Here is a 13,263-nt window from a genome sequence, read left to right as displayed (position 1 = left end):
TATTCACAAATACTTTTTACATGAGGCAGTCAGCTCTAGCCAGGACAAATCAAGGTAATTTCCTACTCTTTTGATCAAATGCCAGTAGGACTTTATCTTGGACAGCTCAATAGAGACAGGTTTTAATGCATAATACATAATGGGTAAGCTGAGTTTTTCACAGTTCTTTGTGAGCTCTCTGCTATTGCCTGTATTTCTGTTCAGCTACTGAGAGAGGAATGACAAGGGGGCATATATTTTCCGTCTAGGTACGCTCAGAAGCATTTCACAAAACCGACCGCACAGCTCCGAGGGCGCAGGGCTCACGTCAGCCACAATCATGACAGGGCAGCCCCTTGGCTGGAACATGCAAGCTGTTTAATAGAGCAAGGCAAAATTTAACAAAAGTTGAGGAGAGGAAATGAAGACGAGTATTGTGCCCGCTCCGAAACACAAAGGGAACCCAAAGGCAGAATGAAATCAAGCAACGTGGAATTTGGCCAGCACACTGGGGATAATGTCCCTAGCTCTTGAGAAAAGCATCTTTAATGAGTAGCCAAGCCATGAGACGGCACATCCCCATGTAGATGTCTCCAGGACAACGTTCATGCCATGGTTCCCTTTCCCCGGGGTTCTCACGCAGGCAGTGTGGAAGCTGCTGACAGGCCCCTTCCTGCCCTCAGTGGCTGTCGCATTGCTGACGGAGCAGTTGAGCATGGCCTTATCTGCCTGTCTGCCTGTCCCTCTCTTTTGTTGTGGAGCTTACGGCCGCCACACACCAGCAGCAAGGGGCCTCGCGTAGCCAAGGCAATGGGACCCAAAGATTTCGCAGCGCTTCTGCAGCCTCTGCCTCTAAACAGGGTGCTGGGTCCTCGGCAGGGTGGGTCCTTCTGCCGGTGGGAGATGTATGGAACTTCTGAATGCGGTTTACCCTTACCCTCCACGCTGTAGATGTGTGCCTGCCACGTAGTCATCTTGCCTTCGTCCTCTGCTGCTCAGGCCACAATGTGGGGAGAACGAGAGTTGTTTATCCATGTGTGTCAAGAGAGGAACTTTGCAAAAGCTAGCAAGTATATGTTGGGGGAGTGGTGCAAGTAGGGAGCAGTCACATGTGGGTTTCTTTAGGATCAGTGTACGTTCATGTTCATGCACATATGTGCACGCATAATAACGTGTTTGACGTAACACCTCAATCTCGATCCTTCCCTGAGATTCTGTTGGCCAATCTAGTTACGTCCAAACGAGAGTTGCCTTCAGCCTATGCATTGTGCAGAAATCTAGGTATGAAGAAATGTAGGCAAATACTTCTGCAGCACCATCAATAAATGAATTATATGTGGCATCTACTCAAAACAACCTGCTAAACACTGAAAGTCAGATGGGGTGCCTTCCCGAGGAACAAACAACTGACCACATATTTACTCCGGTTCTCATAAATAAACATGGAGAAAGCATAAAACCAGAGAAAGATATTTGTCTTGACTTTATACCGGGAGAAAGCTTTTGGCTCCGTCTGGCTCTCATAGCTGAACTATACAAAATGGAATTGGCAAGGGGAAAAAATGACATGATCGCATACATGTAACAATTCATTGAAAGTAGGACACACAAAAAAGAGAAGAAAACAGGCTTTGAAGAAGAAGGTAGACTAACACAGTGGTCAGCTTCAGGCCTGGTCTTTCTGTTATCTATGCTGGTGATTTATCAGCCTCAGAGAAATGGTTCTCAAATCGAATGAGGGATCTCACAGCTTCTTAAATTGTCACAACATTACGCAATGTATTTTAACACACCCTGCTGCATGGCCATGTAGTGAGGAAGAACATCAGTGATGAATGGCAGGATAAAGATGCTCTCTTGAAAAACACAGATACAGAAAGTGACTTGGGGATTTGTAATGGACTCCACAAGCTTTTTGTGCAGTGTAGGCAGTTAATGGTCTAATTCCATTTTTAGATACATGAGAAGGAGAAAACCAAACAATGACCGAGAAATGATTTTTACTCTGTGCACAGCATGGGTATACAGACCACAATGACATTGTATCCAGAGCAGGGGCCTGTGAGTTCAAAAGCACTTAGAAACATTGGAGAGTCCAAAAAATGCTGCAGTGGCTGAACGTGTACATGAGGCTTCAAAGAAAACACTGTTCGTTTTAGCAGGGAGAAGTGATAGGAGCACCATGTATAGTTACTTACCCATGAAAATGGGATGGATGTGCAGTTTTGTAGACAAAGGCATATCAAGTTCTGATGTCTTGAAGTCAAAGTTAGACAAATTCAACCTTGAAAGAAGCAATTTCCTAGCAGCAAGGGTAATTAAGCATTGGAATAAATTAGTAGGTGGAATGAGGCACTTGCCATTACTTGGGAGTCTTTCAGACAAGATGTGTTGTCTTTCAGACTCACTTTGACCCACCTGCTAGAGAAAAAAATAATCTATGGCTGGTGTATAGGGGTCAGATGAATGTGTTACAGTGGCCCCTTCTGTCTGGAAGTCTGACTATATGGGAGGGAGAGCAATTCTTACTAAATATGAAGTAAAAGTGTGAGATGACACTTGTTGAGAATACCACACACCACAGCTCAGGGTAGCAGGGGTTTGCCTATTTTTTTCATCAGTGTAACTAACAATGCTTAGCGGTGGCCAAGTAGATGCTGGTATCTGGCAGTTACCGTAAGGGCAGTAGGGAGTTCCAAATTGGACGGTCATAAGGAAAATCTTTCCAAGGACATAATGAAAATCATCGAGTCACTGCTATAACTTTTCAGCACTGTAATTCAGGTCCTGGATCGATGATCCTCAACTGGCACAGAGCACAGGAAATAGGAAGCACAGAGTAAATGGGGACTGGGGATCCTGCAAAATCAGTGGCCTTGTGCATACAGTAAACTTTGCATCCATGACTACATCCACGTGTATGTATCAGGATTGCTGCTGCAAGGCTTAGGAGGCACCAGGGGATATATTTTCAGGACTAGAGTTTGATGAATGATCAGCAGTTTTACCAGTGTGACAGAAGCTGACCAGTAAGGGTGAGAGATCTTCTCACCCGTGTTCTGAATTTGATGTAAGTGACATGCCTTGGTTTACAGAAGTGATGTTTTCCAGTCAAGAAAAAATGTGATTGAATGCGAGCCAAAGGATAAGGTAGAGCAGAATGAATGGAAACAGGCAGCAAGAACAGGCATATAAGGGTATCGTAAATACAGATGAAGACAGTCTTGTTTTGTTTGGGCAGCCCTTTCTCAGTCACACTTGTGGATTCAGCCTCATTTGCAGCTTGGGAGCTCGGAGAACTTCAGTGTAGACAGGACTAAGTGTCCCCCAGGCTCCTTGCGGTTCCAGCTCTACAAAGAGAACTACTGTGTGCAGGAGCTCAGGTAATTGTGGTGGGAGGGCGAAAGTTCTCCTCGTCAGTTTTAGGAGGGTCTTGTTTCATTCCTATCAGGCAACACCCTCTCTACTGTAAAGCGTTACAGAAGGAATAACAAAGTCCAACCTAAAATCCAGTCTGATAATGGTGCTCAGTTACACGCGCATACTTCCTGCTCGTGGGAGCAAACAGCCTCGCCCAGGCCAAGGCGCGCTCAAGACCAAGGTGCGCTGGAGGTGCTACAATAAAGCCTAAACCAGCCATTTTGTGTGGGAGCGGCAGCCCAAAGCTGTGCACAGGCTCCGGAGATTCCGCACACGCAGAGAAATGTGTAATATGGAACCGGCTCCACCAAACAACAGAAAATCAGGCAGCCCGAAGGGAGCCCGGGCAGCAGACAGCGAAATGCACACGAGGAGAGCACGGATTTTACAGTTAATGCAGCAAGGAGGCTGAAACAGCAGATAACTGTCCGAGTTTACTAGAGAGCAGGCCAGAGCCTCAGTTCTTTGTTTTTACAAACAAACAGGAAATTAAATCCCCGAGCAAACAAAAATCTCTGCGAGCAGGCCAGGAGCAAAGGCAGCGGAGTGGTGGCACGAATGCCGTGCGGCAGCAGCCCCTCGTTAAGCGGAACCAAGGCAGGGGCAAGGAAACCCAGTCCCAGAGCTGGTCCCAGAGCAGGGCAGCTGCTGCCTGGCGTCGCCGGGGCCTGGCCTTGGCTGTGCAGTGCCCAGGCCCGAGGGCAGCCACGCTTCCCCCGCTCTCCTGCTCCTGACCCAGGCCCCGGGACGGCAGGGACACGGGTGGGCCTAGCTGGCAATAGGTTTTGAGCATGCGGGTGGTGTCACAGTGGGCTAACAGCAGTTAGGGCTGTGCCACCGCGTGTGCGGGAGCCTCCGTGCCCCGAGGGGGTGTGCGGGCCAGCGGGCAGCCCTCACCAGCGGGTGGGTGGGTGTGGGGACAGGGGTCCCCCCGCATCCCTGCGGCGGGTCTGCGAGGAGAGGGGGCATCGGCCGGCCCCCACGCTGGGGGTACCCACGCGTGTGAGGGCAGCGGCCCCCGACAGACCCCCACCCCGCACTGGCGGGGGCCGGGGACCCCCCTCAGCCGGGACAGAAAAGGCACCACGGCGACCCGGGACAACGGCCGCTCCACGGGGGCCGGCACCCCCCGCCCGGGCACCGGGGCTTTCCCGGGCCACGTGCGCGGCGCGGCCCCAGGCACCGGGAGCCGCACCGCCCTCGGCGCGGCCCCGCTCGGCTGAGGACCCGGGCCCGCGGCGGCCGCTCTCCTCCCCTTTAAGGGGGTGGGGGCCGGGCCTGGCCGGACCCCCGCACCGCCCCCGCTACCTGCGGGCGGGGGCGGGCACTGGGGAAAGTTTGTCTCTGTGGTTGGCTGCGCCGCGCGGCGCGGCCGGTCGGGGCGGGCGGGCGGCTCCGTGTGCTCGCAGGCCAGCGGGAGGCGAGCGGCCGGCCGAAGAGCGCGCTGCCGCCGGTCTCCGGGCGAGGCGAGCGTGTGCGCCGGCAAATCCCGCTCGCGTAGGGAGAGGCACCCGCGCAGCCCTGCCAGCATGGGGCATCGCGGGGAGAGGGCGTCCCGCCTGCCTCTCCTCCTCCTCCTGCTGCTGCTGCTGCTGCTCGGTGAGCTCGGGGGGTGCGCGACCGGGGGCAGAGGGGAGGGTGGCCGGGGAGGACCGCGCTGGGTTGGGCTGGGCTCGGCCACCTTGCCCGCAGGTAGCGAGGGAGGGCCGGGCCCCCGGCGCGGGCCCCTCGGCGGGGCGGAACCGCCCGCCGTGCCGTGTCCGCCCGAGGCGCGGCGGAGCCCAGCCGGGGCGCTGCCCTCCGCGGGGCGGCGGGGACCGGGCAGCGCCGCCTGCCCGCCGGTCCCTTGCCGGCCCCCGGCTGCCCGGCCCGGCGCCGCCTTCGCCCTCCCGCGGGGGTTAACGGCCCTAACGGCTCCGCGGCCCCCGCCGCTCCCTCCGCGGGCCGGGGCGCGTATGGCCGCCGGGTGTGTCCCCGCAACTTGGGGGGGGCCCTCGGGGGCGGGATGGGGCGTGGGGGCGCCGCCAGCCTCGGCTCCCCGCTGAGGGGGGGTCCCGCGCGGCCGGGGTCCCGCAGCTGCTGTTACGCGTGGGGCTGCGGCCGCTCTGAGGTGAAGGTCCCTTCTGGCAGAGGGGTGACGGGACTCGTTTCGGGGCCGAGGGGACGATCCTTCTGCCCGTTCCACGGGGGGGAGGCCCCCGGCGGCTGGGCGCGGGTCCCCGGGCACGCCGGTGGCGGGGGGGCAGCGCTTACCCCCGGCGCCCCGGGCTTGCTGCCTCTGCCGTGAAGTTCTCCAGCCAAGAGGTAGCGAGTAGTGGTGTGGGTGACGTTCTGTGCCGGGCTCGCATCACCGGGGAGCTGTCGTTAGCTTAACATGTGGCATTGTTCCTTACGGGTGGCAGTGCCAGGCAGGCAGCATGCAGGCATCAAGGCTCTGGTAAGAACTACAAAAAAGGGTGGGGGGTGGGCTTGGGGGTTTTGCCTTCCCCCCGCCCCCCCGTCCCCCCCCCTTTTTTTTTTTTTTTCTTCAACATTGGGCTTGTAGCATTGTTGCTAACAGTGTTACTGAAGTAGCAATGAGTTTAGAGAGCAAGAAGGATGTTCGGGGAAGGCAGTGCAACATTGAAGTGGTTCTGTGTCAGCCCGCCGCGGTCAGGAGCAGTTCAGGTGCTGGGGAGCTGGCGTGCCCCACGCGTTGCTGCATGCAACTCCTCCTTCAGACACACGACTAATTTTCCAGGTAATAAGCGGGAGCCTTTCCCAGATTTGGGGTGGAAGAAGTGAGTAACTAAACAGTACCCCAAGTCCCACGCTGCAACATTCTTCTTTAAACAAAACTCTTACTTGCTGACTTAGTTTGTGCTTGTACTTTTGACGTTGCCATGACTAACTCTTTTCGTGTCTGCCAGAGTGCTTTCTTCATGGTTTTGCTGTTGAATCTTGCATAGCCAGGTCTGCAGAGCAGATAGTTAAGAGCTGAAAAGTCACCTTCCTAAACCCAAGCTTGTCCCAGTCCCTTTCCTGAGGCTCCTTGCAGGTGGTGAGGCAATCGGGCCAGAGGGGTGTCCACCTACAAGTCAAGATCCTACCACACAAAGGTGTCTAGTGTGCTTTCTCCTACTTGCAGCTGAGGTTAGTCATCTCGTTTACAATATAGGCATTCTGCCAGCTGGGGAAATGGTGAAGAACTGGAGAGAACACCATTAGTGTTTTTATTTAGAAACAGAAATGGTATACATTTTTTCAGGGGAATGGTTCAGTAGGACAGGTGGAAAATCAGGGCTCTCAGATACTCAAGGTCTTGCAGCAAAAAGTAAAAATTAGTGAGGAAGATGTGCAACAGGAAAGTTGTTTCCTTCTTAATTCCAGGTGAAATAATTAGAGCTTAAAACATGCAGGCACAGATATCTGGCCACCATTCATGATACAGTTTGTCTGGATGCTCCGAGTTGCCTTTTGGACATTTTTTTTTTTTAAATTGAAATGGTGGTGTTAAAATTGAAAGTGCTTTTGTATGCAGGAAAAAAACCCCAAAACAACCTACCCTGAACTTTTCCATCTTACTTGTAGTATGTGTTGTGGCATCACCATCTTCTGATACCATTATTTGATAGCTTCTGTGAGATATTCCAAATGTTAAGAGGTTGGGAAGGTGTTGTTTCTCTCACTTTGGACGGGAAAAGTATGCTTCTGTGAAAGTGTGTTTTCTAGCAGCTCTTTAATAGAGACACAGGTTGGAGCTTTTTGTTAACTAATGTGCTGTAAGTGTTGAGGAATTCTTGTGTGAGGGAGGTGGAGGAAAGGAGTTGAAGCATAGAAGAGTTCATCCCTTGCATGTACTAAAGACTTGATTGTTTTGTTCAGATCTTTATGAAGTAACGCCGCAAAAGGATGCAGATGGCTGAAATATTTGGCTGTGATGAATGTTTTCTCATCCTTTCTCCTGGATCCCGTACAGTTATAATTTGTTTGGTAGGGAGACTGTGGATCCTGAGATTAAGGCTTGATACAGTCTCGCTTCCTTCCTATGATGTGGTTCAATCCTGAGAAGAGAGGGCAGCATGAGGGCATTTTGCACTGCCATTGCCTGTTTTTTGTGTGATTTCATTCTGCAATGTGCCTAATCAACCTGTGAAATGCTCTAGAAACCAAAACATCCCACCCAGCACAAGACACCCAAAAACCTAAACAGTTGTCTGGTGGTTTATCAGGGCTCAGACTGTACAAAGTAAGCCTTGCAGCTCTTGGTTTCTACCCCCTGATTCTTGTTTGAGATTCAAGGTAAGAATTTCAGTGTATCTGGAAAAAAAAAAAGCTGTTTTTTATTTAAGTGCTGTGGGGCTTGAGGAGAGCAAGCACTCAGTAGATCCTGGGGGAGAACCACTGATGATGGGTTTCCCAGAAATGGCCTTTTTCTTATTACCATTTAGACCTGTGTGTCACTTGCTGTCTGCTATGATGAAAGTCAGTTCCAGCATGTCAGATCCCCAGGAACCTTCTGTATATGTGAATAAGTTGTTTCCTACAACTCGTATCTGAAATTCTTTATTGTGTTTTGGGTGTTTTTTCTTTTCCTCAGAAGCTACAACAATTAGTCATTTGAATCAAGGTTTAATTCAAGCTCTGCAATAGAAAGCTTTTGGTAATTAGTATAAGTTATTGTGATCATGAACTTCAAGGAATGCGTGCTTTAATCTTTTCCTGCATTTGCAGCTCAAGTGAAAGCATTAGAAAATGGGAGAGCTTCAAGGTTTAGGGCAGGGAGACGATGTCAGGATGATTGCCCAAGGAATGTTAAAGGTGTGTTAGAGTGGAATCTCCTTCCTCTTCCCTTGCTGGTGCCTGCTGACCTGCCGGTGAGTCCAGGGCTGGTGCTGGTGGCCTTTGCCTGCCTGCTGTTGGAAGAAGGCAGGCTCAGATCCTCTCTGGTACTCTGAGAAGGAGCTGTCATGTTGCTAGGCGTGCTTATCTCTGTTGTAGCTTTAGAGGTGGTTAAAAAGGCTTCCAAAGGGGAAATGCTGACAAGCCTGTCCTGGTCTTAGCAACTGCAGACTGCTAAGGCAGTAGAAGTGCACACGGTGTTGGCACTGAAGGGCAGGTGGTGTTGCTGGGGAGGAAGGGCTTTCCGTGTGGTTTTGCCATGCTGATGTATTTTCTTAGCAGGTAGGCTGTGAGAAGGTGTGGGAATCAAAGGGCGCGCCGTGTGGCAAGTGTTTCTTCCTTTACATCCTGTGTTCTTCTGGGTTGGCAAGTGATAGCTTAGTCACCTTTTCTGTCTTTCTTGTGTCTTTGTAGGTTCCTATCCAGGGCTCCTTTTTAGGATGTCTGGGTGTTTTTTCCTGAAATTCTTCGACCTTGTTCTCCAGGTTTCTCGATTGCTATGTTTCAACATAGCAACAGCTTGCTCTCTTTAGGTAGCCTCTGTTGTGTTTGGCTCTAATCCCTGAACTGAGGTATAAACCTGTCTGAACAAGATTTGAAGTTAGCAGTAGGGGTCATGTAAAAATGCAGCCACATGCTTGATTAGAGGGAAATGTACTTAAGAAATAATATATATCCATCCATCTAACTATATAAACAAACATTTAGGGACGTTTGAGATTTCAGCTTTCACATCTAATAAATTTATGGGTTGATTTGTTTTTGTGTGTTTGTTTTTTGTTGTTGGTTTCCCCCCCCCCCCCCCCCCCCCAGTCTCCGTAATGCTTGTCAAACACCTGCAAAACAGACGTGTATATGTTTTGGTTTTTTTTTTTAAGTGGGGAAATGGTTGCATATCTAAGTTACATACTTTCAGAAAGTGAACATTTCAATTGTCTGTTTTAGATGCCTTTCATGGATATATATATTTTTGTGTGGAGTTCTGTGTTTGTTTTAAAAGGAAGGGAAATGGACACATCTGAAAATGTGAATTCTTCCTGATTTATGTATAGAAATCAATCTGAACATTTAAGTTGGAAAGAACATGAGGAAAACATTGCTAACATGAGCTGGGTCAAAGTAGGGGTTATGTCAGTGTCTATGAAGGTCTCAGTAGTTTTGGAAAAAGGTATTAAATGGAGTATAAAATAAGAATATCATAATGCGAAGAAAAATATCTTTTTAATACTTTGCTTTTGATGTATTGGAGAAGATGCGGTTACTTCTCAGGCTCCTGCTAGACATCCTGCTGTCTTAGATCTGCAGTAGTAAGTGATAAAAGTCTGTTTTCTAGAGACCTGTAAGGTGAAATTTTCTAGGGATACCAACATTTCATTTTTTGTCCGAGAATAACCAGTTTCCTGCATGGCCCTAGTTCCTAACCTGAACAACATAGCTCAAAACTGGATCGAGCAAGAGAGGGAGAGACTGTAACACAAGCAGGTTTTGTCTGGGTTGTCAGTATCTCCTGCCCTAAAGAAAGAATGAGCTTCAGTAAGATGCTAACTTCTCTGATCATCCAGTTTTTCTGTGAGTTGATTCTTTGGAAAACCTCAAATTGTAGCTTTCTTCCCAGGCTTGAATGCTTGCTGGGAAGGGCTTTAAAAATAATGAGGTACTTTTAAGAGACCTTATACATTAGGTTTTGCAAGATGCAAAGGTATAAAATAAGTTTCAGACCAAATTGCTTTGGGATAGGATGATCTGAAAAATACTTGCTTAGATGCCAAAAGCCTTGAATAATGTCTTTCCAGATCATCACTATAGCTAAAATAAGCAGCAAGACAGAAGTCACAGAACTTAAAAGTTTCTTAGTTTTTTGAGTTTCAGAAACGGGCTTATTCATTTACATGTAAGCTTTCATAATTGTAAAGCATAACTGCTTTCTTCTAACTGAAGTCTGAGACTGAAAAAAAGATGCTCTTTTTTTCCTCTGGAGTTGGAAGGGGTTGCAAAGCTGGGTTTCCAGTGGAAACCATTATCAACTTTAACTATGGCATTCTGATGAAGTTTAACACGAGCTCAGTAGAAGGTAAAACCATTGTTGCTAAATGCCTTTGAGTCTTGTAAAGCAGTATGGTAATGCTGGTCGATTTGAGTTGATGTAATTTCCATGGGGATTGCTTGAAAGTTGTTGTAGAGTGTTGCAGTTGGTTCTCCTTTTCATTACGCTGGATGAGGCAAGTTGCAGGGAAAGTCTTACGTGACAGAGTCTGCAGAAGCAGGCTGGAGAACAGTATCTTTTGTATGCAGCAATGGCAAAATACTGCTGCAGAAATACAAAGAATTGCTGAAGCAAGCTGAAGTATTTGACTAGCGATAATCTCTGTGGCCAGACGGAATTTGCATGGGTGCTCTAAAGGGTCTGGACTGTTAGTTGAGCTATGGAAAGAGTAGGGTAAGTGTAGGGTAAGTAAGGTAAGAAATCCTGGACAGGATTTCCTTTAATAAAGGATCAGAGGATGGTTTTTGGAATTAATTGACTTGTGAACTTGAGGAATGAGAACTAATTAAAGACTGGAGCTCCCAGGCAAGCTGTCACAGCTGCTGATAGGCAGTACTGCCAGCTATGCCTGTAGTATATCTGCTTGATATTTTTTGTTATGAGGGTCATCTCTATAATTGTTTATTATTCTGCAAGACTTTAGGCATTCATGCTGAAATTTTCAGGGCTAGATGTCTACCACAGATTGACTTTTTTTTTTTTTCCTAGGAAATATATTGCCTACCCAGCCCCCCCAAAACCCCTCAAGACAACCCCAAAAAAACTTCAGTATTTTCAACAGTTATATTTAGGGAGGGAGATGGGAGAAGAAGCTTATTTTCTTTGTAATTCTTGTACATTCTGGCCAATTCTCCCTCCTCACTCTTGAACAAATAATAATCTTAGCTGCTAAGCTGAGAAGTTATAGCACCTCCATGCTTTAGAGCAAGAGCTGGAAATTTGGCTGGAGAGTTAACTTTGCATCAAGAATGTGGCTTTCGCTGTTCTTATGAAAAATGTCCAAATTTGGCCACATTGTAAGACTTGGAAAAGCATCAGTTTGTAAATGCTTGGTAGGGAATTAGTCTCAGGTCCCTAGAGAAAGCAGTATGTCATTGCTTTTAAGGTGTCAAAGGATTACAGCTGGAATTGGGGGTGGAGAAGTGGAAGTCTCCTTTTTATTCCAGTTTTACTTCTGTAAATGTGTTGTGAAGTCTTCTTTTTGTCTTTTGTTTTTTCTTCTCTCCCTTCTCCCCCGCCCCTTCTCTTTCCCTTTTGCCAATTGGCCAATGCTGAGCAACTGCTGGTCTGTGTGGATCACTGCTCATGTTTGTTGTGAAAGTCTTCTGCTTGTAGCACACAAATATATAAAATCTTTCTTATATGTGGCTTTTAATGTAAAAGTTATGTTAACTTTTGTTCACTGGCTTCAGTTCTTCTCGGGCTTTTTCTCAGGTGTCCCCCGTTGTCCTTCCATGCTGGCTGTAAAACAACTTCTGCTATAGTAGTGCTGTCTCTCAGGAAAAAAAAAAGTCAAGAACTTATGCCACTCTTTCTGTTTAGCAGGCTTGATTAGTCTGGACTTGTCTTTCTGCTGACTTTCTTGAAGAAGTAGTTTAGCTATGCTGGTTAGTGCTTGCTCCATGACTGCAATTTGCATGCTTTCATGCTTTTTTGAGTTACTCTTTTCTTGCCATATCAGTAGCTATTGAAAAGAGTTTGGTGGAACCATTACTGGGGGTCATGTTCGTTGGCAAGAGTCTAACTCCGACAAAAGCTAACTCTGCTTAGGTTTGCCAGTCAAAAAGAGTAGCTGGCAATGTAAAGGACTTTGTTTCCCTGCATGTTCCACTGTTGGCTCCAACTGCAGAGATTTAGCATTGTGTTTCAGTTGGTCTTTGATGCGATGTGGCTGTGGGGAATCTTTGAGCAGGCTGTAACGGCATTGTTCTCCTACACGCATTAAAATGATTGTTGCAAGAGAGGCATCCACAGGGACCTCTGCCAGCTTCTTATTGATGTGTTCAGTTTCATCTATTGACACGCTACCCTTCATTATGACACAGTGAATCCTGTGGCAGTGGAATTTGCTATTAAATCTGCCCCGCAAAAGAGAATTGGCAAGAGCTGCTTTAAAAACAGTGTGACCCCTGTGTTTGCAAAGAATAGCTTCTAAATACGAAACAGATGCTGAACTAATAGTGGATGCTTCCTAAATTTTCAGGGTACCAAACGTAATCGTTTTGAGAAAAATTCAGAATTCACTTAATTTGTGAATAATCATTTAAGTTTCATACCTTTTTTCCCCAGAAATGTATGTCTAATCAGTACATGTATTCATTTGTGCTTGGATACAGCAAGTAATACTGAGGTGAAAACAGGCAATTGTTTGTTAATGGAAACTGTTAGAATAAGCAGTGAGGTGTTAGTCTTTCCGTCTGTGCTCTAATTTTCTTCTGAGTGCTAGAGGGTGGGAGAGGTGATGCATCTTCCTTTGCGTTTACCGTGTGACAAACTATTTTGTGCTTTCAGAGCACCACCTGTAATATTTACCCAGATGTTACAACCTTCACCATCTCCCAAAATAAGTATTGTGTTCTCCAGAAGCACAGTGACATACTGAGTGCTGGCAGGTGGTGTCAGTGGATGGAATTTATGCCTATGTAAAGAGCCTTTATGTTGTATATAGAGTGTCCTTGTTCATAGTCAGTTCATACAGAGATTTAAATTAATGCGGAGTAATAAGTCTATTGCATCAACCTTGTTTCCCTTTGATCTCAGGGTTTGGTTCTAGACAAGGCATGCTGTACCTTTTGGCTTAGAGAGCTTAAGTGCTTGGAGCAGGCTTCATCAGTGAGAAAATAAAGAGCTTGACAGCTTATCAGAGACAAAATCACTCTGTGATTGTCTGGAGGTGGGAAGTTAGCAAGGTAAGCCTGGGTCTTTCATGTCTATCACAA

The 13,263-nt window shown here is 47.7% G+C and overlaps 1 protein-coding gene across 3 annotated transcripts in view; it reads left to right on the top strand.

The window, feature by feature from the left end:
- Positions 1-4,615: 4,615 nt before the first annotated feature.
- The window catches only part of PTGFRN (prostaglandin F2 receptor inhibitor), a 72,634-nt gene continuing 63,986 nt past the window's right edge, over positions 4,616-13,263 (top strand). Inside the window, exon 1 of one of the 3 annotated variants that reach the window (XM_056328268.1) lies at positions 4,616-4,998. In XM_056328268.1, the coding sequence (XP_056184243.1) occupies positions 4,929-4,998 (70 nt within the window). In that variant the 5' untranslated portion in view covers positions 4,616-4,928. Of the gene's footprint in view, positions 4,999-5,395; positions 5,510-13,263 lie in introns of those variants that run through there. The other 2 variants (XM_056328266.1, XM_056328267.1) reach the window with 2 other exon arrangements.

Source organism: Falco biarmicus, chromosome 2, assembly GCF_023638135.1.
Source record: "Falco biarmicus isolate bFalBia1 chromosome 2, bFalBia1.pri, whole genome shotgun sequence".
Classification (NCBI taxonomy): domain Eukaryota; kingdom Metazoa; phylum Chordata; class Aves; order Falconiformes; family Falconidae; genus Falco; species Falco biarmicus.
Note: the sequence above shows the minus strand (reverse complement) of the source record. Positions and strands in the feature narration are given on the sequence as shown.